General features: G+C 39.7%; 1 protein-coding gene across 1 annotated transcript; it reads left to right on the forward strand.

The window, feature by feature from the left end:
• The first annotated feature begins 6,495 nt into the window (after positions 1-6,495).
• Positions 6,496-24,017, forward strand: LOC101855066 (ER degradation-enhancing alpha-mannosidase-like protein 1). Its single transcript, XM_005089258.2, has 12 exons — positions 6,496-6,871; positions 9,642-9,714; positions 10,208-10,311; positions 10,778-10,949; positions 11,482-11,665; positions 12,432-12,523; positions 13,146-13,228; positions 14,050-14,170; positions 14,982-15,226; positions 15,919-16,015; positions 16,341-16,595; positions 17,122-24,017. Exons 1-12 carry the CDS (start codon positions 6,612-6,614, stop codon positions 17,221-17,223), a joined length of 1,788 nt encoding a protein of 595 aa, XP_005089315.1. The 5' UTR covers positions 6,496-6,611; the 3' UTR covers positions 17,224-24,017.
• The last annotated feature ends 1,981 nt before the right edge of the window (positions 24,018-25,998 follow it).

Consider the following 25,998-nt stretch of genomic DNA (forward strand, 5'->3'; position numbering starts at 1 on the left):
TTCTAAAAAATCCACACAGAAATGAGTTCTTAAATGGTTATGAAAGGTGTTGAGCCAAAAAACAAAAATTATATAAAAATTCACCAACCTGCGGAAAAATGCAAGTTAAATCAGTTAAATTATTTTGACGAGAGCCTGATTCCACCATGCTGCCTCACATTTTATAAGTACGGGTGGAGGAGGGGTGCTAATCATCTTTTAAAACCTGCCCTTGCTTGCCACACTGTCAATTGTGATTAACAACTGCAAAATGAACTTGTCACCACATGTGACAATAATATAAAATTGTTCTATAAAGTTTTCTTAATTATTCATCAGTGTTTGAATCAGATATTTACCTTTATGCATCATCATAGTCTATCAAGTCAAATATCTAAAAGTGATAGAATATATTTCTGTACCGGTGACTGATATTTAAACAACAGTGAACTTTATGACTTTCATGCTCATACTTAAGGGAGTGAGGCCCATAGTGATGACACGTGGATGTCTTTCTTTGTGGAGCCTTGCTCTAGCTGTCATGTGGGTGGTTTGGAGATGCCTTTGGTAGGTCCAACTTTTTTCCTCTGGCTATGTTGGCCTGTCTGGTTTTCCTACTACCACATGATCAACATTGGCTTGATCTGCTAATGTTGGGGTTTAACAAAAAAAATTTTGTGGGTTTTTTCCCCCCTAATTGTATGAAACTTAACTCCAATTCAAAGCTAATATTTCTGCTGGAAACCTTTTACAAAGTCCGGTCTTTAAAAATTATCTCCTAATTATAGCTTCAATTTCTGTTTAGATCCTCAAAGTTGAATTACAAACTCCATCTCATTATTTTTGAACACCATGAGTGATACAGGTTTCATGGAAGCCATTCTACTTTAGATTTTAAGGATGATGTTCTTTCCGTTAATATTCATCCACACTTGTGTCTCTTTTATAACATTTTCAGCAAGTAATTTCAGAAATGTATTTCTAATACTGTACATGTTCAGCACAGCATCTGTGACATTGGTCAGTCTCGATAAAGGGCTTCGACACAAGAGAATGTTTCAGGATATTATTTGACCCAAACATTTTGCCTGGCATCTGTGTGCCAGGTTCCTGTCTTGCCCTCGTGTAGGATGTGTTTATGTTGATCAACAGCTGCTGTGGTGCTACCTGGTTGTTGTATGGTGCTATCAAACACTTACTGGGTGAGAATTTTTTTTATAGTATTATTCCCCCATAGGAACTTAAAAGCCTGTCTCACCAATAAAAGCTTTTGTTGCAAACTTACATTCATGCTGGTCTTTGTTATGACCAAGGTGTATTTTTATATCTTTGTGTTGTGTAAAATTATTGGAAGAATGACATGGAATCCAGTCGAAACCTGAGCTACCCAGCAGTACTGTACAGCTTTTACTGGTCCTGTGGTTCAGAAAGAACCCATGGCTAACACCCTAAATCAAAATAATAGTTCTCTGAATAAAATTATGTTACAAGTGTGTTGTATACATAGAGCTGTCACTGGTCACTATCACAGTCTATATTTAGAATGTGTAAAGCTTCTACACTAATGTGTGACTGTAAAGTGATACACAGAGCACTTTGTTTGTGGAGACTTTGTATTATAATATCTGCAGCAAAACTTTGGGAACAACAACAGTTTCTGTGCGCAGTGGTAATGGATACTTTTAGGATGACAACATGACTTGTTTCTGTCACCATTGTTAGCCAGGTTCTTCTGAGTCTGTGTTTCTCAACAACTAGATTTAAATAGAAATAATTGCATTGTTTGAAATGGAAATAAACATACATCATGCAAAGAAAATGTCAAGTGTACATATTTTGCTTATTATCCCCTTGTTCGTAGGTTAAAGGCCCACAATGATGTTTCTGTCCGAAAGACAATGAAATCTCCACTAATATGATTTGAAAAATATTATGTGGGTATTGTGTTAACATTTTTCCAGATAGAAACTTCATGATCCCATATTTACAGTAGGTTATATTATATGTTACACCACCAATCTCCAATAAAATTTTGTCATTCACAGTACTTTGTGTTGAGACTTTTGAATGAGTGGCCAATTTTCCTTGGATGTTTGTTTGTGACCATGTGAAGTGTAGCTTGTTCTGTCCCCAGCTGTGTTAGGACATTTGGGAGCTAAGCAGGGATCCTCTGCAGTGCGGACAAGTCCATAATAATAATATAATAATTTATAATTGTTCCACCCACCACTGAAAGGAACACCCCCTTCCACACACACACACACACACACACACACACACACACACACACACACACACACACAGTCATTGCACACTTCCAATGGTTTCAAGTTAGAAATTTGAAAAGACCACTGTCCATGTACATACATGTATCAGTTCTTAGGCATCCCCGAAGCATTATAGTATAGCCTCTTTTAACATTGAGATATTCACAAATGCTGGTGGTTTTGTTTTTCCTTCTTCTAGTGTGTGAAGTATGGACTCTCACTCCATGGTTACAGAGATGGGCACAGACAACGGGAACCCAATGCTAATGCAGTACCTAAGGCATTTTACAAAATGACGTCAAATTTGGAGGGTAGGCGGTGTTACAGTAGTGGTTGAGACGTTACTTCTAAGTCTGGGTATCTCAGTTTCAGTCCCCGCTAGAACTCAACAGGATTCTTTTTTCATGGCGTGTTTATTGTTTTCCTACCTGGTCAAAGATACATGATAAAGATTGAATGGCTTGTTGGTCCTACTTACGATGTAAGCGACAGGTCTCAGTTGAAAAGGACATTTAAATAGATTAGGAAGACTGTTGTAGGCCTACAGCTTGTCACAGCTCTGTTCTCTCTCTCTCTCTCTCTCTCTCTCTCTCTCTCTCTCTCTCTCTCTCTCTCTCTCTCTCTCTCTCTTACACAACCCACATACACACACACACACACATACACGCACACAAACGCGCACAGTGACTCATTGTAAAGTCCGAGGTTCTTGAATGTTTCTTTTCTCGTGTAGCGCGCTTTGTAAAACCCTTCAGATTCAATAGACACTTTGTTCATCCATTAGCTAGTTAGTTTTTGCTCTCTTCAGACTGACGATAGTCCAGATGTGGTATTCTGAGTTGGGTTTTTTGTTTGTTTTGTTTTTTGTCTTACGCATGTCATATACGCTTTTTGACATCCCCACCGCCCTGAACTAGTGGCTCCATATCCTCTGGCTGTTCCCTTGTACGAGCGTGCGACTCCCTTTCTTTCTGTAGTTCAGTAGTCCATGTGACTCCACCCCACCCCCTTTTAACTCGCATGACCCCTGTACGAATTACTGGCCCCTGGAACACATGACCCCTCGTCCTCGCTTGCCGTCACTTGGACGTCTGGCCCCTCCCCTCCCTGGCTCCGAGAACGTGTGACTCCTCCCCTCGTGTTGGCGCCCAGAACGCGGGCGCCCTATCTTGTCGCCTCTTAGCACATGGAACTTCTTTGCCTTTTGCTGAACCCTGGAACATATTGCTTTATTATTATTGTGACCCCTCTTGTTGACCCATAGAATGTGACCCTCCCATCTTACTGATCCATAGAACATCCTCTCTTGCTGGTTCCTAGAACATAATATTATTATTGTGACCCCCTTCTCTCTTGTTGACCCCATGTGACTCCCTCCCCTCTGTTGTCTCTTAGCAAGTGTGACCACCAGCGCCCCCCCCCCCCCTTTCCCCACCTTGTTGATATCTAGAACAAGAACATGTGACCCCTCCCATCTTGTTCACCGATAGAACGACGTGTGACTCCTCCACTCTTGTCGACTCCAAGAGCGTGCAACCCCCTTTGCTGTCTCACTATGTGGCGCATATACACATCTTGATGACCTCCCTGAAGGTGCGATTCTCCCTTCTGCACACATAGATCTAGTTCACTACCTACTGACTATCCCTCTTCCCGTGGAGCTAAAAAGGTGCTAGAATCTTTGCCGCCCCCACCCCCAACTCTTTCCCCCAAAGCCTAGTCGTAGCTAATACTAATGTGAACACAACCCATGCCCTAGACGATACAATATAATACGTCAGGACTTTTGATTGGTGCTGTAGTTTTTTTTTAAATTTTTTTTTTTATTGTAAATGTTTTACGGCGCTCGCAACTGCATAAAGACGGTATAAAGTCATATGAGTGCACGGGACACACCAAACTTTTTCAGTTGGTAGGAAATATTGAATTTTGCCCTGGTGGCGGCCGAAGCCTATAAAGTATAAATCTTATCGACTTTGAACCACCAAGGGATCTTTCATGCGCAACTTGCATACGGGAACTCCGAGGTTTTTCACCCTTGTCTTCGATGGCTAGGTTTACATCTTTCCTACCAGAAGATCAGGGGTGTGGCTGAAAGACAGCAGTAAATTAAGAAGGAGCCAAGGTGTACGTAGAAAGGCTGCAGAAAGAGTCCGGAGCTCAGAGAGGGGGCAAAGGAGATGAGGGGGTGGGGGCAGAAAGTGGAGACGAAAGCAGATGATAGAACATTGGTAGAGAGCAGGAAAGGAGGTGAAAGGAGACAATTTTATTTAGAGAATAACATTTTTCCGTCGCTACCCGGATTCGAACCCTGGACCTTTGAATGAGAAGCGAGCACCTTAATTTATACCTCTTGGCCACGAAAGCCCCCACTGTGTGGTGTGATCTTGATGATACATTTCAATAATTTATAATACGTCTGGACTTTTGGATGGTGCTGTGGTGTGATAGACCTACCTCGATAACAAACCCCGAAATATGTTGCCTATAGATTGCTCGTGTCTATGCTGTTTGCCCCCCCCCCCCGATTGTTTAAGAAAAGTTGTTAACTTTTTTGTTTTACCAGAGACAGTTTTTTTGCTTTTTTTTTTTTAAAGGCCTACGCCTTATTTCAGATGACATACATCATAGTTTGATACGATGAAAAATGCATCCTTTCGCAGATCGATGAAACCCTAGATGAAACCGCAATAATATACTGATTAAATTTTTAGATCAGATAACACTTCTGAATAGGCATAATGACATCATAATTTTATGTCAGTAGATTCATGTTCAGTACAAATGACTAGGCCTATAATGTATCCATTTATGTATTTTGCGAACTGCATTATGTATATTATTTTCTTATGTATTTGCATGTGCTCATTTCGTAACGACGTATTTAAGCGTGCTCGTGTGATGAGCGTTAAGCAAATGTGTGTGTGTGTGTGTATGTGTGTGTGTGTGTGTGTGTGTGTGTGTGTGTGTGTGTGTGTGTGTGTGAGTGAGTGAGTCAGAGAATGTGTGTGTGTGTGTGTGTGTATGTGTGTGTCTGTGCGCGTGAGTGCGTGCGTACGTACGTGCGTGCGTGCGTGCGTGCGTGCGTGCGTGCGTGTGTGCGTGCTTGCTTGCGTGCGTGCGTGCTTGCGTGCGTGCGTGCGTGAATATTGTATTGTTCGTACAAGCATTTATGTAAAGCGCCAAGTGTGTGTGAGTGAGTGAGTGAGTGAGTGAGTGTGTGTGTGTGTGTGTGTGTGTGTGTGTGTGTGTGTGTGTGTGTGTGTGTGTGTGTGTGTGTGTGTGTGTGTCTGTGTGTGTCTGTGCGCGTGAGTGCGTGCGTACGTGCGTGCGTGCGTGCGTGCGTGCGTGCGTGAATATTGTATTGTTCGTACAAGCATTTATGTAAAGCGCCAAGAGCTGTGTTTAAACGGGAGTGCGGGCGCTATAGAAATGATCTTCATTATTATAATAATTATTATAGTTGCATTTTGTTGCAAGGCAATCGGGTTTTTATTCAGTTGATCAACCCCCCCCCCCCCCCCTTTTTTTTTATTGACACAGCTGGACTCAAGCGGCGTGCTGCCCTTTTAATTTTCGCTTGCAACTGTCACAGTGTTGGGAGAGCATGTCTTCTGCTCTTCCTCATATCAGCGGCACCTGCAATTCCTCTTCTTCATTCCCTTTATTTTCTTTTTCTTTAGTTTTTTCAACCAACTCAGCTTCTTTCATCACACAAATACTAGTTAAAATTAAATTTCGGACTGTTTTGTTAAAATGTAGGATATTAATATGCTTTTTGCAAAAGACAGATCTCGAATTTTTTGCTTAAAAACTGAAAAAAAAGTACGAAGGCCAAAAAAGTATTATAAATCTAATACATGTATACTTTTAGAGGGATCCCAACATTTTGGCAGACTTCGAACGGTGAACCGATGTTTACCGAATAGGTCTCTTTTATTTTACAAATAAATTACGGGTTTGTTCGGAAAATGGTATTCAAAACAAAAAGTGAAAGTTGCAAGAAATACAGGGCAAAATTCAATTGGCTATTGAAAAATCGGGAATACCCACAGACTCGCGCAGTAATAGCTATTTCTAAACCTTCCCATACGAGGCTTAAATTGAAAGTATTCATTTTAACACAAAATGAATACATTTATTGTCATTGATTAATCTTATAAAATAGAAATTTAATAATAGTAAGTTGGTTTTATTTCATTACACAGAGAACCCTTTTTTCACAGTGGACAGTTTTCCTCACCATGTTTATGAGTAAGTAGGTCATGCCATGGATTTGTTGTGGGATGATCGAAATATTGCTGATGGCCTGTAGCCTGTAGTCTGTCGTGAAATGTTGGAAGGTTTTTCTTTATGTAAAGGAACATGAGAGTTGAAAATATTAATTTGTTCACTATATTTTTTATGGTGTATCCATCGTGCTATAGTTTTTACAACTTTGAACATGACTGGGATCCTTTCCATAGCAAATACTCCCATTTTAGTGAGAAGGAACGATTACAGATGGTGGAAGAGTCGAGGAACATGTTTCGGTTTGGCTATGACAGTTACATGAAACATGCATTTCCAGAGGATGAGTTGGATCCTATTCATTGCCGAGGAAGAGGCGCTGATCACGACCATCCGTGAGTTGTTTGAGTTAATACAGGACAAAATTCTCCTCAGTAAAAGTCTGAATCTGAAGAAAGTGCAAGCAATTAGTATTAGCCTAGCCTAGTAGGGCTAGAATCTAGATCTAGATCTAGATCTAGAAATCTAGATCTACATATCTAGATCTACATTACAATCTCCGCGTAAAAGGCCTACGGTCAAACCGCTTATGGTCCCGGTTCGCCTAGAGGCTAACATTCCGCTGTTTTGGAAACTCAGAAATTTTATTAGATCTAGATCTAGAATTTATATAAAAGTCACCCCTAAGATCCTGCTCTGACCCGCAAGGACCTACATTCGGCTAAGATCCCGCTTTTCAGGTCATAATTTAGTTGGCTTTTTTTCGTTGTTTAAAAAAAACAAACCCCAAAAACCCAAGAAACCTGGACACGCTTTGCTGATAAACCAAGTTGCGACAATATGGAATCATTGTACGGTCCTTTACGTCACGGAGCATCCACTCTCATGAATGCGATCACACCTCGCTGTTGTAAATCTCAATCAGCAGGGTTACAATATTTGCCCCTGACAGGATCGCACCAATGTGTGAACTCATCGATGCTTTGCTTTCCCTGATCCCTGAGCTGTCTGCCTGATCTTATATATATATATCTCACGCTAAGTGGGGAGGGCCTACAAGCAACTTGCATCATTCTGCATTCCATCTAACTGTGACTCGTGGTACTTACGTTTCCCAGACCATCGCTCTCGTCTTTCAGTTTTGCGCTCGAACTTCCTAGATAGACTGGCGCCCATACTCATGGACTGTCTGATCGCCTTTGCGCAATTTGGTCATCTGTTGGCAGTGAACCTGCCTTTCATTTTTTTAAAAATTAGTCGGTGTGGTCACAACACAACAATTTATAATTTATGATGCATTCTGACATGGGCGGGGAACTCTGTCGAGGATGGAAAGCAATACATTTTTGGTGTGGGGGGCATTGCCTGAAGCCGACTGGTTTCCATCTGACACAGTATTTTTTTAAAAGCCCTCCCCCTAACATAAAAAGGAAATACTGACGTCTGAAAAGAACTTTTAGTGCCCAGGCATGGAGTCACGCCAGTTCATTTTAAAGTAAGGGAAGATTGTACAGATTTCAGTCACACTTGCTTGATGATAGACATGGGCTAAAACAAGCAATCTCTGTGTCCCTCTGCCTGGGCTCCTGTGCGATATGTTATTACCAGCATCTAATTCAGAATGATCTTCAAAATAATGTCTTGCATAGTAGTAAACACTGTTTCACATGTATACATGTTTTGTCCTAGACGGGCCGGGTTTGGGAAAGGGTCTCGCTCACCAGTGTTCCAGTGGCTAGGCATACGGGCACTTTTACGCACCACCAGTATACCGGTGGCAAGGCTGAATGGGTAATGAAAGAGAAGGAAACACTCGGGGGAGGGGTTGATAGCGGCATCTACAACTGTATACAGACTAATGGACAGCAAAATCTTCACTCTGTAATAATTGTATAGAGGCCTACACAGAATGTCTTTGCTTTCCTGATCTTTGTAAAAGTTGATCATTGCTTAGAGAGTAGTTTTTTTATTAGTTCAGACTCTGTTACAACTCTCAATATTGGGATGAAAAATTGTTTTAAAGCACATTCTGTCCTCCCTTGGGTCACATTTCAACTGAGAATAATTGTGATGGGACCAGGAAGCTGACCAGTGGTAACTGAATGGTGTCCTTTGTTGAAATACATTGGAGAAGCGGGTCTATGTAGGAAACTGCTTTTTTAGTCTCTCACAATGGAGTCTATGGTGGAGATGACTATGATGATGATTAAAGAGCCTTTTTTTCTCAAGAAGTAAAACTCCAAGAAAATCTATTTTAGTTTTAGATGTGAAGTTGTAAAAATAATAGTTTTGGTATAAATCATGAATGAGAGGTCATGCATGGGGTTACGTCATCCCCAAGAATATCTACCCGTAACATGTATTTGTCACCCTGTCAGTTTTGTTTGGAAAGTGGTGAATGATTTTCATGGTATCAGATTTTCATATTTTTCTCTTCCAGTTTGACATTTAATTAATTAGAGGCTTCCAATCCTTTTGTGATGTTCCTTAATTATTTCTCCTTCTGATGCTGGAACAGAAGCACTCAGGTTTCTTCTGCACTTTCTGCTCGTGATTTTGTTTTAGCTCCTCTTTACTGTCGTCCCAACCATGCAAATGCAAGTATTTTAATCTTTTAAGTTCAGCAAGTGCTCATCAGACTGAAACTTCGGGGCTGTCTTATCTTGCTAACTCTGACCTGTAGATTGTGTTTAATGAGTTATTGATGGGGGTGGGGGTTCTTTGGGGCTTATAAATAGCACATGGGAATTTGTTACAAGTTGAAGAATAGATTGCTTTTCTGCACACTTCTTGCTTCCCTCTGGGTCTCTTAAGTTTGTATATTGCAAGTTAAAGGGGGACTGGACTTGCTTTTTGTATACATGATGACAATTACATAAATGGCTGCCTAAGTTTGATAACTTCCAAAGCTTGAGAGTTGTGAGTCCTTGGTTACTGTAAATTTACATGATCATATATTGTGTAAAATCCACACAGCAATGTGTTTTTAATGGACATAAAGATGTTGAGACAAAAAATAAAAAATTGGTAAAAATTGCCACACGGGAAGAAAAATGCTGTTTTCTTCTAATTCATTTAGATTTAGATGAGCGCCTGATTTCACCACGATGCCTAACATATTGTGTTAAGAATTACACATATTTTTTGTTTGCTCGTATATTTCAGGGATAATATAAACATCAATGATGTCCTTGGAGATTATGTCCTGACCTTAGTAGAGTCATTGGACACTCTGGCAGTAAGTATAATCATTGTTAAGATCATAGAAAGAGGAAAGGGTGGATTTCTTAAACTTAAAGGATTTTCAGTTCTATGTCTTTTTTAACTTATGTTGATTTTAAATCTCAAAAGTAGCAGTTTGAGACTGACTTTCATTTTAGAAGTGGATAGTCATAAAAACTCTTTAAACAATCCAACCTGAGAAAGTTCCCTGTTTCTGTGTAAAAATTAGGTTGTTTACCGTAGCTCTCTCTTTAAGAGTGATGACCCTTTGAAAATGAAATGAAACAATAGAAAATGTTTTTTTATCCTAGAACTCAACCGTTTAAGGTTGAAGTACAGGCAACATTTCAAGCCGTTTTCTGTTGGATGTTGGATTTCATTTAAGGATAGATTTGTAAGCTTCAGGTAATACAGAGAGCCAAGTGTGAGGTTGACTGAACAGCTTTAGGGACAAGTTGTTAGTCATCATGTAATTTGATTGCCATGACCAACGTTATTGATTGTTGCAGATCATGGGTAACAGCTCTGAGTTTAAGAGAGCAGTGCAGCTGGCCATAGAGCATGTGTCTTTTAACAAGAACACCACAGTGCAAGTGTTTGAGGCTACTATCAGGTAATTGGACTGTGGGTTTGACCATGTTTGGCAGGGTTTGGTATTATGGTTAGGGTATTTGATTTTTTAAATTTCCAGCCATTCATCTTCAGTTAAGCAGAAAATGTATAAATAATATGTTACCATTTCAAGGGAACTGCTATTGCTGGAATAGAAATAATGATGCTACAAATGCTATAAGAAATTATAAGCATTTTCCAGGCTCAACCGGCAAAGTTGAATCAAATACCGCTGTGAGCTGTTTGGAACATAGTGCTTGCCAATCTGGATGATATTTGGGAATTTTGGTGGGCGGTGCCGGTGGGGATCACCCGGGTAGTGACAGGTATCATTTAATGCCTTGTTTGGAAATATAGGTAGGTGAACGGTACAAAAATTATAGCCTCTTAAAGGTGGCAAAAGTGGGCATTGGCTATGAAAAGATTGACAAGCACTGCTCTTCCTCTTTCTCCTCCCCCCAACCCAGAATGGTAGGCTCATTGCTGTCTGCCCATCTGATCATTGTGGACCCGCGACAACCTCTGGGTGACATGCGGGTACCTGGCTATGAGAATGAATTGCTTGACCTTGCTCACGACCTGGCTACCAGACTTCTGCCTGCCTTCAGCAATACAAGAACGGGCATCCCATACCCAAGAGTGGGTTTCAGTTGGTCGTTTTGATATGGCTGCTTAATTAAGCAGAGGGTGGGGGATGTTATTTCATTTATAGACCCTGTTTGGTTATCTTTGTTTTATTGAGAGTTTTATGGCACTTGCAGCATAATTAGGTCATATAAGTGCCGAAGATTAGAGGTGTTACAAGAGAGTGACAAACACAAAAAAGGAGGAGGAGAGATATGGACGACAGGTGTTTGAAAGGAAAGAAGGGAAGCACCACACCGAAGCACCTGCCTACCACTCATGATTATCATTGCTGAAGGGATTTTTTTTCTCTCTATATGATTTATGCTAATGAATGTGAAATGGCACATTTATGGTAATAAAAATAAGATGCTTATGAAAGTAAAAGAATATTTTTGCACTATGCTGAGTTCCAAAACTCAGGGTGTCGAAATGTGCAAGATATCTTTTAACAGCAGCAAGAGAATTTCCTGAAAGTATGTCTTTTCTGATCCATTTGCAAATGTCTTAGTGAATAAATTCCCATGAATTTTTCATCCCCCTTCAGGTCTCTTTGAGGGACGGAGTACCAGAAAATTGTATCAATGAGACGTGCACCTCAGGGGCGGGAACTCTGATACTGGAGTTTGGCATCCTGTCACGTCTGTTGAATGACCCAGTTTATGAGGGTTTAGCACGCCGAGCGGTGACAAATCTATGGCAGTTGAGGTCAAATGTCACAGGGTTATTAGGTGAGTTTTGTGGTTTTAGTAGAATGACAGTTCTTTGTTATCAGCTCTCTTCAGGTGTTTTGACCATTGACCAATGAAGGTCATTTTGAATGTGGTCCCATAGAAATTGTAGAGAAGATTTATTACCCGGGTAGTGACAGGTATCATTTAATGCGGTTGCTGATGGTTTGTTTGTATAATATGAAATGCCGTTGATAATTGCATATTGTACTGAGACAAATCTTTGGACTTTTGTTTGTGCAGTTTTAGGCTCTGCACATTTCAGCATAAAGGGAGGTAATCTCTAGTTGTTGTTTCCATTTGTAAAAACTTTGCAAACTGGTTGTGTAGTTGCCCCCGTCCCCTACCCCCCTTTGTGAACACGTTCTGGGCTTTGCTGTTGCATTAATTTCGTGAAAAATTTTCAAATAATCTGTTTTGTTATTGGCTGCTGGGTTAATATAGACTGTGTTCACGGAATCAGAAAAATAATATGGGTATGTTGTTTTGATTTTATTATTTTATTCTGCTTATTTGTGTTATCACCAGCTTTACTAAGAATTGTTTTCTTTGAATAGGAAACATATGCTTTTGAAATATGATTTTATGTTGTGATTCATGGTTCATGCTCAAAGATTTAATAAATTATAACATTTGCCAAAAATGAGTATGGTTTTATTTCTTTTGTCATGATCTTTGATTTGAGAACCAGTTCGTATGATCAATTCTTATTCTTATAGCTATACTAAGCCTGAATTTCTTCCCATTTCTTGCTTTTGTTTTCAAGGCAATGTGATCAACATCCAGACTGGCGAGTGGGTCGGCCCCATGAGTGGGCTTGGAGCAGGCATTGATTCCTTCTTTGAATATTTATTGAAGGTAATATGGTTCTTCTTTAAGGTTGTTACTAGTTCATGTTCCAGGGTAATAAATCTTCTGTCTGTTTTGGAAATTAGTTTGTTTTGTTTACCACACCTTTTAAAGATGCAGGTCAGTTTTTTAACCTTTTATTTCAATCTTCAAGCAATCAAAAAACTTTCAATTGTGAATGAGGCCTACTTTTGGATGTACTCACTCAGAAATTAGTACATTTTTTTTTCAAATTACCCTAGGTCAGTATGAAACTACACCCCATCTTAATGAGAATGTTTATCCTCAAGGAGGAAACTCGAGCTACAGCTCGTAACACCGTCTACTGACGAGTCGTTCAACCTCACCAGACTGGTGTTGTCAGAAAAGAGAGAATGACTCAAGAGCTCTAGATCAAGTTCAGTGTCTGGTCATTTTACTTTGTTTTTCTGTACCTCTACGTAGCTTTACTCATGTTGTTGGAGTGAAGAAAAGTAAATTATGCTTTTTAGTTTGACGAACTGTAGTTTAGAGAATAATGAAGAGCTACTTCAAATCATAGACAGACTTTGCAAGGTTCAACATTTTTAGCCAGCTTTTAATTTAATGTACACAATCTGCTTGGTGACAAAAGTCTTTTTTATTCTTTCAGGCGTACATTCTGTTTGGGGACAAAAATGACTTGAAAATGTTCAATGAATCGTATGAGACGATCAAATTTCACATGAGAAGAGGGTAAGTTTCATCAACTGGTTAAACTGGGGTTTTGTTTTCAATTTGAAACAGTTAACTCAGAACTCCTACAACAGTTTATAGTTACCATTTTTCTAATGTGTTCCAGATGAATGATGTTGCTCTTTTTGGGCCAACTTGGGGTTAATAACTATCTATAGGCCAGCACTCATATAATGAGCTTTCTGGTGTGTAGCTCAGTATACAAAAAAAAAGATGTCATTAAAAAAATTACACAAGTTTCTGCTGCTAGTTCCAAAATATCTTTGTGGCTCTGTGAAAGGTAGCTTGACAAGAGTATGTTTTAGAACTGGACACATGTTATTTGTAGCTTGACGTAAATGTGTGTTAAGAGGTTGACATAAGATTGTGTTAAAAGATTGACAAAAGTGCCTTTTAGAGCTTTTTATGAGTGTGTTTTTAGAGGTTGCCTGAAGCATGTGGTTTTAACAGACTTACCATGTAGGCCTACTCCAATAAAATCACAGTGCTCCGGGTTTTTTTTTGCCTGTTGAAGAATTCAGCTTGAATTTGCTTAAAATCCTATATTTTTCTTGAATTCTATTTCCATCAGTCACAAACAGCTTATTGTAAATGACATGGAGATAATTGGTTCATTTTCAATATTTGTGCACTTTTTTATAATTGGCATGAAAATACACATTTTCATTTGCATGTATTTGTTATACATGTGTTTATTTGTTATTTTTGGTTTGTAAAGTTGTCTTATCTACTGGCGTTCTGGAGACTCAGATCGCCCCCCTTCAAACTCTGGTTTTGATAAAGGATTCTGAGGAAAACTCTATTGTGTTTTATTTCTGCAGGAGAACCAAATGTAACACTGGCACTGGCAACACCCCTCTGTATGTGAATGTCAACATGAAGACCGGTGAGACGGTCAACACCTGGATTGATGCACTACAGGCTGCATGGTCAGCAGTGCAGGTGGGTCTGTTCTCCAGAGTCTGGCTAGTCAGTGGTGTAGAGGAATCAGTTCTTTAGAGTTTGCTTTGTGAGCTTTTCTGATGAATCTGCACTTTTGAGTCCGTTGGGTGTTCCGAACAGATGGATCAGTCTGTTTGAATAAGATGTGCGAACGGTTAAGATTTCATTGGTAGCGAGATAATAACGTTAACCTTCTGATTAGAGAGAAAACTGTGATCCTTTACCTTTAATGCAACATGTTCAGCTACCAAATAGATGGATCTGCCTGACTGATTAACATGTGCAAGTAGGTAGATTTCATTGATAGCTAGATAGTAACATTGACCGTCTGATGGGAGGGAAAGCTGAGATCTTTCACCTTTGTATGCAACATGTTCAGCTGTGCTGCCTTTTCAACGGAATGCAATCATAAATTCCCTTATGTACCAGTTGTATGGCCTTCCATATGAGTCGGTATATTGCCACCAACTTATCCACTGCTTTGTAGTCACCAATATCAGATCTGCTTTCCTGTCCATGAGACCAGACTCCGTGAACAAACTCAACAAGACAACTCATAACTCAGCAGTGAGAGAAAAGTACAAGCTGTCGGGGCCTGGAACATTTTGCTCCCACTGGGAAAAATAGAAGACAAATGAGGCTGAGGTAAACCATGATACTTATAGAACCTTAACAGATGGGTGAGGGGGAAAGACCAGGATAACTTAGGTTTTGGAGAGTATCCGAACAATCAAATGAATGTTGAACAATGATCGCCAATGTGTGCTTCATTTCTGGCACTTCTTGATGATGATGATATTTTGATCCACAGGTGTTGAATGGTGATATTGAGGAAGCTATATGCTCACACGCTTTGTATTATGCTATCTGGCAACGCTATGAGGCTTTGCCAGAGAGGTACAACTGGCAACTGAAGGCCCCTGATATCAGGTTTTACCCATTACGGCCAGAACTGATTGAGTCTACATACTTTCTGTACCAAGCTACCAAAAATCCGTTCTACCTTCATGTTGGCAGGGACATTCTCAACAGCATCAATGAACATACCAAAGAAAGGTTTGTTCATTTGGATATATTTTTTTGTTTCACACCCTTTATAACTTCATTTAGACACTTACGGCAAACCTACAAATTAATGTCTCTTATAGGACCGGGGTAGAGAGAGCTGAAGGATCTCCCGATAAGTTCAGACTGGCATGCCTGCATTACTGTCATTGTGGCAAAGTGCCTTCACAACTGACCTAGTGACATCTTCTCAAAGGAAGATATGAGTAGGTGACATTTTGTGCTCCCAAAGAATTATTGTAAAATTTGGGTTTGAAAGCCTCGATAATTTAACATTTCTAGTCATTGCTGTCTTTCTTTGGTTAGCTTCTTAATGGAAGTTTATTTATTTGTGATATAAAATGACATTGAGCACTCATCTTCCTGACCTGCCTCAAAACTGGTGCTTCCAAGTCACTTTCATCTGAATAGATTGCCTCTTTCTCAGAATTCAATTACATTTAGCGAAGTTCATTTTTCTAGTCACTTTTTCCCCCCACAGGCCGAGTGGAGGGGAAAATCAACTTGGAAAGACTGAGATACTTAATAAAATAGACTCCTCCATCCGAGAATTGAAGTCATTTTTTTATATGTGAAAGAAAAAAGTAACCATTCAACTCAAATGCCGGTCAATGCTCAAAGATGTGACAAATACTGGCACAAGATTTTGGTAGTGTAGCTCATAATGCACAATGTCTCCCCAGGTGTGGTTTCTGCACCATTCATGATGTGCACACCAAGGAGTTGGAGGATAGAATGGAGAGCTTCTTCCTGAGCGAGACTTGCAAGTATCTCTATCTGGTGAGAGCCTGTGCAGTGTTGTACCTCCCTCAAGGATGTAGAGGGCCACTTTGTTAACTTAGTTATTATCTTGGTGAGACTTGGTGTGAATACAAATTTTTTGTCGGGTTTTGTGTCCTTACTGTGTCTATTCTGTGTGTCAGGGTCAAGAACTTTGTTTCTATAATTTACTTATGTAAAAACAACTTTTTGTACTCTCATCTTATATTCTACTTTTATATATGGCGTTTCTTCAGGGATACCATCTCTTGAATAGTTTACAGTGTGTATAAAAAGACATTGAGCATTCAATGTCTGAATTTAGAATTTCTGCTTTTCTCCGCAGTTATTTGACGTTGATAACCCGGTGAATCGAGAGTTTTCTCGTTACCTCTTTTCCACCGAGGGGCACATCTTTCCCCTGGACCAGAACTTTCATCGGAAGCCATGGGAGGATGAGGAGGCCAAGTGGAGGTCGGAGGCTGAGGTGTTGGCAGCAGCGGCTGCGGAGCAGATGTCGGAGCCAGGGAAACTGGAAGGTCCAGGCTTCAGCGCCAACAGTAGGCCTGTTCTCACTGATGCTCGGATGAATTCATCAAATGTGAGCCAAAGGGATTTGGGGTGCTGTAAGACTTGGGTTAATCTTGGTCTATTTTTTTAAAAGGTTTCAACATACTCTTTTCGACTATTGATTTAGCCTGTTGTTTTTCAAGTATTAATTTTGCTGTCTTACACCTCTTTATCATACATATTCTGCTTTTGTAGAAGTTATGTTTGGTTTGAAGTCTCCACTTGGGGTTCATCCTAATTTTACTACATTTCTAGCCCTCTGTAGGTTCTTCCAATCCGTTTATCTTTTGCTCTGCTCTCTGTACTTAGTCTTCTTGATGTGCTTCTTTTGCACTCAAGTTATGAGACATGGGATCCCACTTATTGTGTTGCAAGTGCCGTGAAACTCTTACTAAAACTAAAAGAGATTGTCCAAACTTCTTTACTCTCTGTTTCTTATATATGGCAGTGCAGCCATTGTCAACTTGCATTTTTTTTGGTGCAGTCCGATAAGGTTTTTCTAATCCTATTACATGATGAAGTTGTTATGATCTGTCTTGCTGTTCTGTCATCCCCAGTGCCATTCCCTGTCTCCTGAACGCCGCTACAATCTTCCAATCTTGAGCCCATATCTCACCCAGATGGAAGTGGCAGTAGGTCTCAGAGATGGGAGCTCCTAACTCAGGATCGGGAAAGTCGCAAACACGATGACTTGTATTTAGAACGGGATGGGGGGACTGATTTTTGTGAGGCACGCGGAAGGTTGTGATGACAACGTCAACTAATGCATCCTCTACCTCAAAAGATGAGTGCGGACTACAGTGCCAAACCATATGTTGTGACATATTCAACCGAAAAAGTGCTGAGTTAAAGAGATATCTAATTTATGTTTGTATGCCATCTTCTATTGGCTTTTTTTTAGTTGAATGTGTCATGATTAGATGGTTAGTGTTGTAGTGTGATTCTTTGCCATAGTAAGTTAAACATGCGTGATGTTTACTTTGTGCCTCGGTTTGATGATGCACGGCCATCTGCGCAGATCCTCTACGTAAAAATCCTCTGTGATACTTGTATGTTGAAATGTTTGTTGATGAGGCAAGGATAAGGGGTTTTTTGAGTTTGGGAATGTGAGATTGTATAAAACTGTAGTATGTTCTGATTTCTGATAACTAGTCTGCTTAATTTTTTTTTTCAAGATGTAGATCTTGTGTAAAACTGCAGAATTCCATCTTGTATTTTGCTTGCCTGTTTGTTCACACAAGTTGAGCATAAAGGACATTTTTTTTTCTGTCTGAGTGCTGTAATTTGTTGGTTTGCTGATGCTCTAATGTGGTCTGTTCTCCTCTTACTTTCAATGTTTTTGTTGCCCTAATCTATTCCACTCAGAGTAAGCTTGTCATCACACTGACTGGCCATGAAACTCGAATACTAAGGAGGATGGGCTACAGTTGAGAACTTTGGGAGGGGGGGAGGAGTATTTGCCCAAGAAGGGTGATTGTGGACCTGGAATACTCAACCTTTTATGGTCAAAGGCCACACGTGATACTTTTAGATTTTGAGGGTCCATTTTACTCATGTTGAGAGTAGTTTTGTGGGTTTAAAAGTTTGAGGTTTATTTTTGTTTGTTTTTGGTATCAGCTTAGGTCTACACTTTGCAGGACACTATTTGGTAATTTTAAAGGTGAGACTTTTGGTGAACATTGAGTTTGTGGCAAACAGCCTTGTCAAGGGATATAAAAAAGAAAAAATTTGGCAGCTGTGCTCATTTTTTACAACATGGTAGAGTTTTAGCTTTTTTTATCTTACTTTGAGGACCAGTTGAAAATCATGTGGCTCACTACTTTTGGCCTTTTAAGCTGTGTGTTGAACACCCTTGTCGTAGACATACATAATGCATATTTGATTACGTGAAGTCTACCCATGTATTCATTGTCTGACCATGCGTGTTACAAATGGGTTTGGTTATTTTCATTGTGCATGGTAGTGTTTTCAATTTTTTGCATCTCGTTTCTCTGGTTTTGACATGTAGACAAAAATGTTTGCTAGCTAATATCAAATCAGGTAAATAATGCAGGTCATTTCATCACAATGAAAGAAATATGAGAAATTCACATTTTTTTTCTTCCTGTCTCATATTCTGAGTGTCCATGAATTATATTTCTCTGAAGTGCCTTACCTGTTGTATATACAGGCAATTTGTAAATGTCAACGCAGCAAATGTTTTGTTTTCTTGCAATAATTACTCACCCGATGTTGTCCAACGCTTCTCTTCCACATCACTATGACTTTTGCCTGTACACTCCTTGATGTTTCCAAGACAGCATATCCCTGGTCTTCCTTCCTATTGCTCTCTTACTTGCCACTGATTGCACTTGTCTCTCAAATTAGATGATCTCTAGTTAGTGGCGAACAGCTAAACATGTTTACAGTTAACTGTGATCCCCTGAGTCTAGAACCCCCCCCCCCCCCCCTCCATGGAGTTACTTCTCAACCTCTGGACAAATCTTTTTAGCTTTCTTATCTTTCATCCTCTTTTCTTTGTTACAGTTTTTCTATCAAGTCTATTTTGGTGTCGACTTTCTCGGAATCACTCTACTTTTGTGAAATTTGTTCTGTTTGTATTTTCCTCCAACTAAAGTTTGATCTCACTCTCAGCTGTATATCAACGAACACTTGCAAGAGTTATTTTATTTTAATTGAATGTTTGTCATGTTCACAGTTTTTCTTGCCGGTAAACATTGTTGTCTGTTCTTTTGCTGTGTTTTTTTCCCCAATAGCCAAAGAATGAAGGTCCTAGATAAAATGAAAAGAAGAACTTTGTATTATTTTATACCTTGCAGGGCTTAAATAGGTCATTTCTATTTTGGCAACTGCTGCTGATACTGTCTGTTTCTTTGACTGTCTTGTTAATGGCGTTTCAGGAGGTTATGTTCTTGTGACTCAATAGTCATGGTCAAGGAGAGAAAATATTTCCAGTTTACGTTGACTCTCATGCACTTATATGGGGATTAAAAATGTGTTGGACTGGGAAGGATAAAAATGCTGTTATATAGATGTATGTAGGAGAAGCCTTGAAAAAAATAAAATTATTTTCTTTTGATGAGTTCATATTTTAGGCATACTAGAGCTGAAGCAGAATAATCATTGAGTTGGGAAGCTTTAATCACTAAAAGGCTTGAGTTCTCGAGTCATTCAGCTGTTTTTTGGCTTCTGGAAGTTTATAGCCCGGTGACTGCTTGTGTAATGTTTCTGCCTTTCACGGCTGCATATGAAAGACACATGTTTGATTCCAGTACAGGGAAGTCTATTTGAAAGAGTATCTCTGTCTTTCTGATTGGATGTTGTGGAATAAAACATACAATTAGCAAAGAGATTTATTAATAGAAGTGAAGCTACAACTTATTAGGCCTGTGAAGTCTTTCATGTGTTATTGTATACCACTGCACATTTTCCAGGGTAGTTTTCAAATGTGCTTGGGTTAATGTGTCCTGTCTAAGAAGGAATTATGAATCTATGTATTTATTAATTAATGAGACTGCTTGAATTTGAATCAGCAACTGTATAGCGTGTGTGTGTGTGTGTGTGTGTATTATGGCACCTCTGGAAACCTGCAATCAGTCACGTTTCTGACAAAATCAGGTTTTGAAATCAAACTAAAGGGAGGGCCGCAGCTCACCTACTGTAAAAGTTTGAGAATTCAACTCACAATAGAACGTGAGATATGGCATTAAGAAATCTGGTTGTATTGTAAGAATGTGATTTCTAAAAATGCACCAGAATACTGATATACGTTAAGATACCACAGTTTTCCATTATGTTTTAGCAAAGGAAATGTTGTCGTTACTAGAGTTTCTGCTCTTTACAATCTTTCAGGATTTCTATTTTGTATGTTCAATATGGAATGGTACTTTCAAAGTGAATTCTGGTCATAACTTAACTCTTTGAACCCCATTGGACGCTGGGAGCATCCAGTACTAGCGACAACTGTTTCATTTTATTTACTGCTAGTTTTTGCTTGTTTGTCGGAAATATTTGCGAACCAAGTTTTTTTTGTAATGAATAAGCCTTTGTTTACGCAATTTAGAAGTTGGAGGCAAGCTTTTGGGGTTATAATGAGACATAGTGCAGCAGGTTTAGGTGAGTGTAGAAAAAAAACCTCTGGGGAAACAGTGGAAAAAATCAGGGCTTAAAGAGTTAAGATAATGCAGTATTCCTTTGAAAAAAAATGTCACGTCTTGTTCAGTATTTCAAAATTAAGCTTTTGTAACTCGACATACAACACTTTTTTTCTTGTGGGATCGTTAAAACTGCAAAAAAAATGTCATCAATTTGGCAAAGTACCCGGTAAAAAAAAATCTGATCCCTGTGTATGGCAGCAGCAAGCAGATGTGCATCCTGCGCAGTGACTCTTTGGCTTTTCTATCATGGCTATGAAAGGATTTAAAGTTTTTTTCTCTTTCCCGAACAGTTGCTATTTTTGAGCTATGACAGTTTACAGTATGGGTTTCGGTGTTTATAGATGTACATGTATGCACATTGATGTGCGTTTGTATGTTCCTATATGTGTATGGATGTGTGTGTATGTTTATGTATGTGTATGTGTGTTTGTTTGCATATGTGAGTTTGTTTATTTATGTATTGTGTATGCATTATTTTATGATTTAATACAACTTTGTTGCCCCAATGAACTAATGCTTTGTCAGCTTCAGAGAACAGTAATAGGTAGTGGGACAAAAACTGTATCTGCTGTGCTTGCTAGATTTTGTGGCAACCTCAGGGGTGGCTAGTATAATTATTTGGAAAGCTTATATCACATACTTTTCATTTCTAAAGACTTATACCTTGAACACATGGATATTATTGAGTAAAAGACCATTGAAATATATATGTTAAGTATCAGTGGGAAAACTAACAAGGGAAACAACTGATATAAAGAAAAAAATCGGCTAAGGGACATAATCAATTCACGAAGGGAAATAACTCATAAGTGAATGATGCACTTGAGATCAATGTTACCTTCCATTTTTCCGCCATCTTTGTTTACATAGATTATAATGCAGCGATTGGCTGTTGATACAAGAAGAAAACATTCGTTGTTAATAACTTTCACATTACTCGCTTTATAATAATTATTATATCCCAAATTTTTAAGTCGAAATTTGCGAGAATGTCGACTTGTTGTAGGTATAAGTCTGCAGAAATGTATCTTTCATGTAAAGCTTTATCAATTTATACCATCAGACAATCGCCACCCTCGAGGCTGCCACGCTGGTACATGATAGTTTTTGTCCCTCTGCCTGTAAACAGATATAAGTGTTTATCTGAGGATGTCTTTTTTTCTCAAAGAATATTGCATGTGACTGGCATTCAGGGAAGCCACTTTTCCAAAATTTTCAGGTGTCACAGAAATATGGAATAATTCAAACTGTTTTAGTTATGTGACAAAGGTAGATATCACAATATGTGAATGTTCTGTCAACTTTTCTTTATTTTTTTTCTTACCATTAACATGTTCTAGAATCTTCCTTCGTCTACATCGCAGTACCACCATAACAGGCATAAAGCTTTGTGCTTGTCTGTCGAGCAGAGAGCAATCAGTGTAGTGCTATTAAAGATAAATGGTGGCAACTAAAGGGCTTTGTAACAAAGTGTTCTGCTAGTTTCTATTGGCAGATCAGAAAAATTTGTTACAGCTTGAGTTTTTCTGCTCACTTTTGAAGCTGCAATCTAGCAGAAAGATTCTTTTTCCACAACACACAGTGGTCCAGAATAGCAATAATGTGGAACATTTTACTTTGACCCAAGTTATGCACTCTGTGGTAAACACGAACCCCTCCCCCCCAAAAAACCCATTAACTTTCTTTGTACTGTTTTTGGAGATGCAATATAATGTAAATATTTCTTTTTAAATTTTAATGCATTTGGTTGCAGTTCTCTTCAAGATTTTTACTTAACAGGGACCTGTTCTGTCAAACAAGAATAGCCTCAGGAGTCGGGTGCAGTCTTAGTTTTAGGGTATCATTTTCAACATGGTCTGACATTGACGACAAAGTGTGCACTTTGGATACCTCAAAAGGGAAAGGGTTTTTTTTGTTATCAAAAGCTGATATCAGAATATCAATTTTTTAGAAAGTAAGTGTGTCCTACAACACAATTTAACCAGAAAGTGATCCAAAGCAGAATGGCTGTTTGACCTGTAGTTCAGATCACTCAAAGCTTTTCATATCATTTGGATTTGGCTTGCTGTAATGTGTCCTTTTATCCTTTTTTAGTTGGTACTGATTTTTCATGTTTTAAGGGGAGATCTGAAGTAGACCTAAGTCAAAAATCACTTTTGCCGTCTGTGTGAATGTTGTCTTGATCATCTTCATCACCTCAGACTTAACCATCAGAGGGACAGGCAGCTTCAGTGTTGTGTATTTGTAACTTTAATTTGACCTGTTTGTTTGGTAAGAGTTTTACCGTGCTCACAACTATATAAGTTGATATGTTTGAAGGACTATGGCAACACATTTGCCCATTATTATTCTACAAATTTCTTGGTTAACGAGTTTGAGAAAAGGCGTTTCAAAGCCCCTGTACATTACCTTTAAGACAAGCCTGTCTTTCTAAACTTTACAGAGTTTTAATTTTTGCATTTTACATACCTGTAATCCGCACTTTTTGCCTTGTTTATACTTATTCCTTTTTCCTTTTGAACATTAATTTGAGAGCTGTATTGTGCTTCAACTTCATGTTAATGAACTTTTTCCAAAAGGGTTTCCTTGACTCAGTTTGAAAATTCATACTTCAAACTTGTATGTTCCCTGAAGCTGATAGTCTCAAGAAATCTGTTCTTTTAATTTGAATTAAGAAGATTTTATATTTTCTAATGTTGTTTTGATGGGATCTAATGGGATGAGATGTTATGTGTATTACTATTGTTTTTATTCTAATTCTAAATATAGAGTGAATAACTGTAATCATTTGGAGAAGTGAAAATAAATTACATTGACCACATTCTCTGTTGCCTGAAGCTCCATTGCCAGGATCTATGCAACATTATTGTCTTAACTGGAGCAACACTGTACCTGTGCTTATACTTATGTATTTCATCATCATTCATCATGTACATGTAGTGAAAAGAAATTGTCCGAGAAAGTACCTATCAGTGAATGCATAAGCGAAATGTAGATGAATGAGAGTATTGTAGAACAGTTATCAGTTGAATTGTTGATGGGTGAAATAAAGATAGCAGAGTGGAATAATTTTCAGAAGAATTTTCAATGAGAGAATGCTAAAAGAAATGTGGATGAGAGCAGTAGATAGAAAAAAGAAAGTATGCATGTCTATCATCAAATCATAATTGGCAAATGTATGTAGATTATTGACATCACCTGCAATGTGAAAAATCATGCACCAGAAGACTTCCATCTCAAGCAATGTTCCCAGAACAGCATTGATTCAGTCAATAAAGATCTTTGTTGCTTCTGTCTTTGAGTTGTCACGTCTTTTTTTTCATGAAGATATTTCATTTGTTTAATTATTTTATTGGTTAATCTGCTCTCTCTCTCTCTCTCTCTCTCTCTCTCTCTCTCTCTCTCTCTCTCTCTCTCTCTCTCTCTCTCTCTCTGTGGAGCAGACCGATGTGGCAGGGAAGAGGGGGAGAGGGTACCTCACACTCCATACGAGGTGAGGCGTGAGGTAGAAGAAGGGATAAAAGAAGAGTGAGTGGAAGAAGAAAGGCCGATGGAGTCCTCTCCGTCCTGCCTAAGAACTCTGAATTGATAAGAATGTGGCGCCTCTAAGGTAGGACGGACTTAAAAAATTTCTTGGTGCATTGTTACACTTGCTGACTGTAGGCTCTGCGCAGCAGTAGAAGTACTGGCCAACCTCGTGATTGGCTGAACTGCCTTCGCATACAACCGGCCAAAGACCAGTGTCTCAACTGGCGGGCTTCCTGGAAGGAGCAGCCATTTCGCGTTCTGTACTCTGGAATGGCGAAGTTCTTGGAGCCAAGTCGGGCATTCCTTGCTGAAGGCTGTAAGCTGGTTGTGGCAACTGGGGCATCGCGGAATTACCTGGCACTCCTTTTTAGGATGTTGTCTTGCTACACCGTGAACACACGGCTTCATGTCGGCATTGCGACATGCTCTGGCCAAACTTCTCACATTTGAAACAGCACAGAAGGTTCGACACAGAGGGTCGCACGTTTGGGACCAAGTATAATGCCCGAAAGGTGGCTGGAGGGCGACACGAATAGAAAGAGAGTACGATGTTGTTCATTTCAAGGGTGGTCCTCCTGGTGGGCTTCGATTGCATCCTCACAGTTAGCCACTATTTCCTCAAATGAGCAGCCTTTCAGATGATACACCTCGAGCGGTTGAATTTAGGGTGGCATACGAAGTCACATGGAATACTGCCTAAGGTCGTGATTTTCAGGAGTCTGGCCACTTCTTTTCTCGGACGTGCATTTGTCAAAGAATGCTCCAAAGGATAGCTTCTGTACGTTGATGTGGATCATGCAGGCCTATCCCAATTTTATTTTTGTCGTAGTGCATCTCCGGTCTTGAAGAGGTTTAGATCTGTAATCCTCTTCTGCGCATCAGACTACAGGTGGCCACGAGGGATCGATCCAGAAGCTCCTTAGGGGGGGGGGGGAGGGAGGGCAGCGAAGCAGCCGCAGAGGTCCGTTTCCCTGTTTAGGATTGTTGGCTTGGCTCGGTGGTCGCCCCTGCCTCCGCGAGCCGAGACTTTGTTATGATTTGGGGGGACTTTGGGGCCAGGAGAAAGTTTATTTGAGTTTTTGTTATCCATTATGGTGTGTTGGCCTGGTATGGTGCGCCATTGACGGGACACATTGCTCAGATGTCCGGAGCTGTGACAGGGAAACCCCGGAGTTGTCCTCAATAAACCATCCCGTCAAGATCAACCCAAGGACAGACTGAAGGGTTTCAGCACCCAACAGACTGAGTAACATGGGCCAAGTCCCCTTCCTGTCTAAGACTAAGAGGAAAACATGGACCAGAGAGGTACTGGCGAGGGACAGTCCGCACACTAATCTCATCTCGTTTTCGTACCTCCCAGTTGCCCTCCTACGGATCGCCGCTCACGGTCAACATGGTACCCACTCTGTAGAATGGGAGATCTCTAGTTTTACCGCACATGAGATCAACGGTGGAAGATAGGCCTGTAAGATGCGCCGACATGAATAGAAGCCGGCACCGATAGGTTCTTACCAGTTCTTACTCTGAGCGTCTTGGCAGGCGCGCTTCCCGGTCCAATTAGGTCAGCCCTATAAAAAGGGCGCTTCCCAGGTACCCCACCCCCGCCCATGCCCTAATATAGGGTCGTAGCTCTTCGCCAAGGCTGTGTGTGAAAAACTCTCCAAGGCGGCTCGGCTGCGCAGTCACTAAAGATAGTGAGAATAAAACAAAGGCGACTGAAATGTGGTATATGAACTGTAGTGGCTTTCA

The sequence above is a fragment of the Aplysia californica genome, unplaced genomic scaffold, assembly GCF_000002075.1.
Source record: "Aplysia californica isolate F4 #8 unplaced genomic scaffold, AplCal3.0 scaffold00004, whole genome shotgun sequence".
NCBI classification, from domain to species: domain Eukaryota; kingdom Metazoa; phylum Mollusca; class Gastropoda; order Aplysiida; family Aplysiidae; genus Aplysia; species Aplysia californica.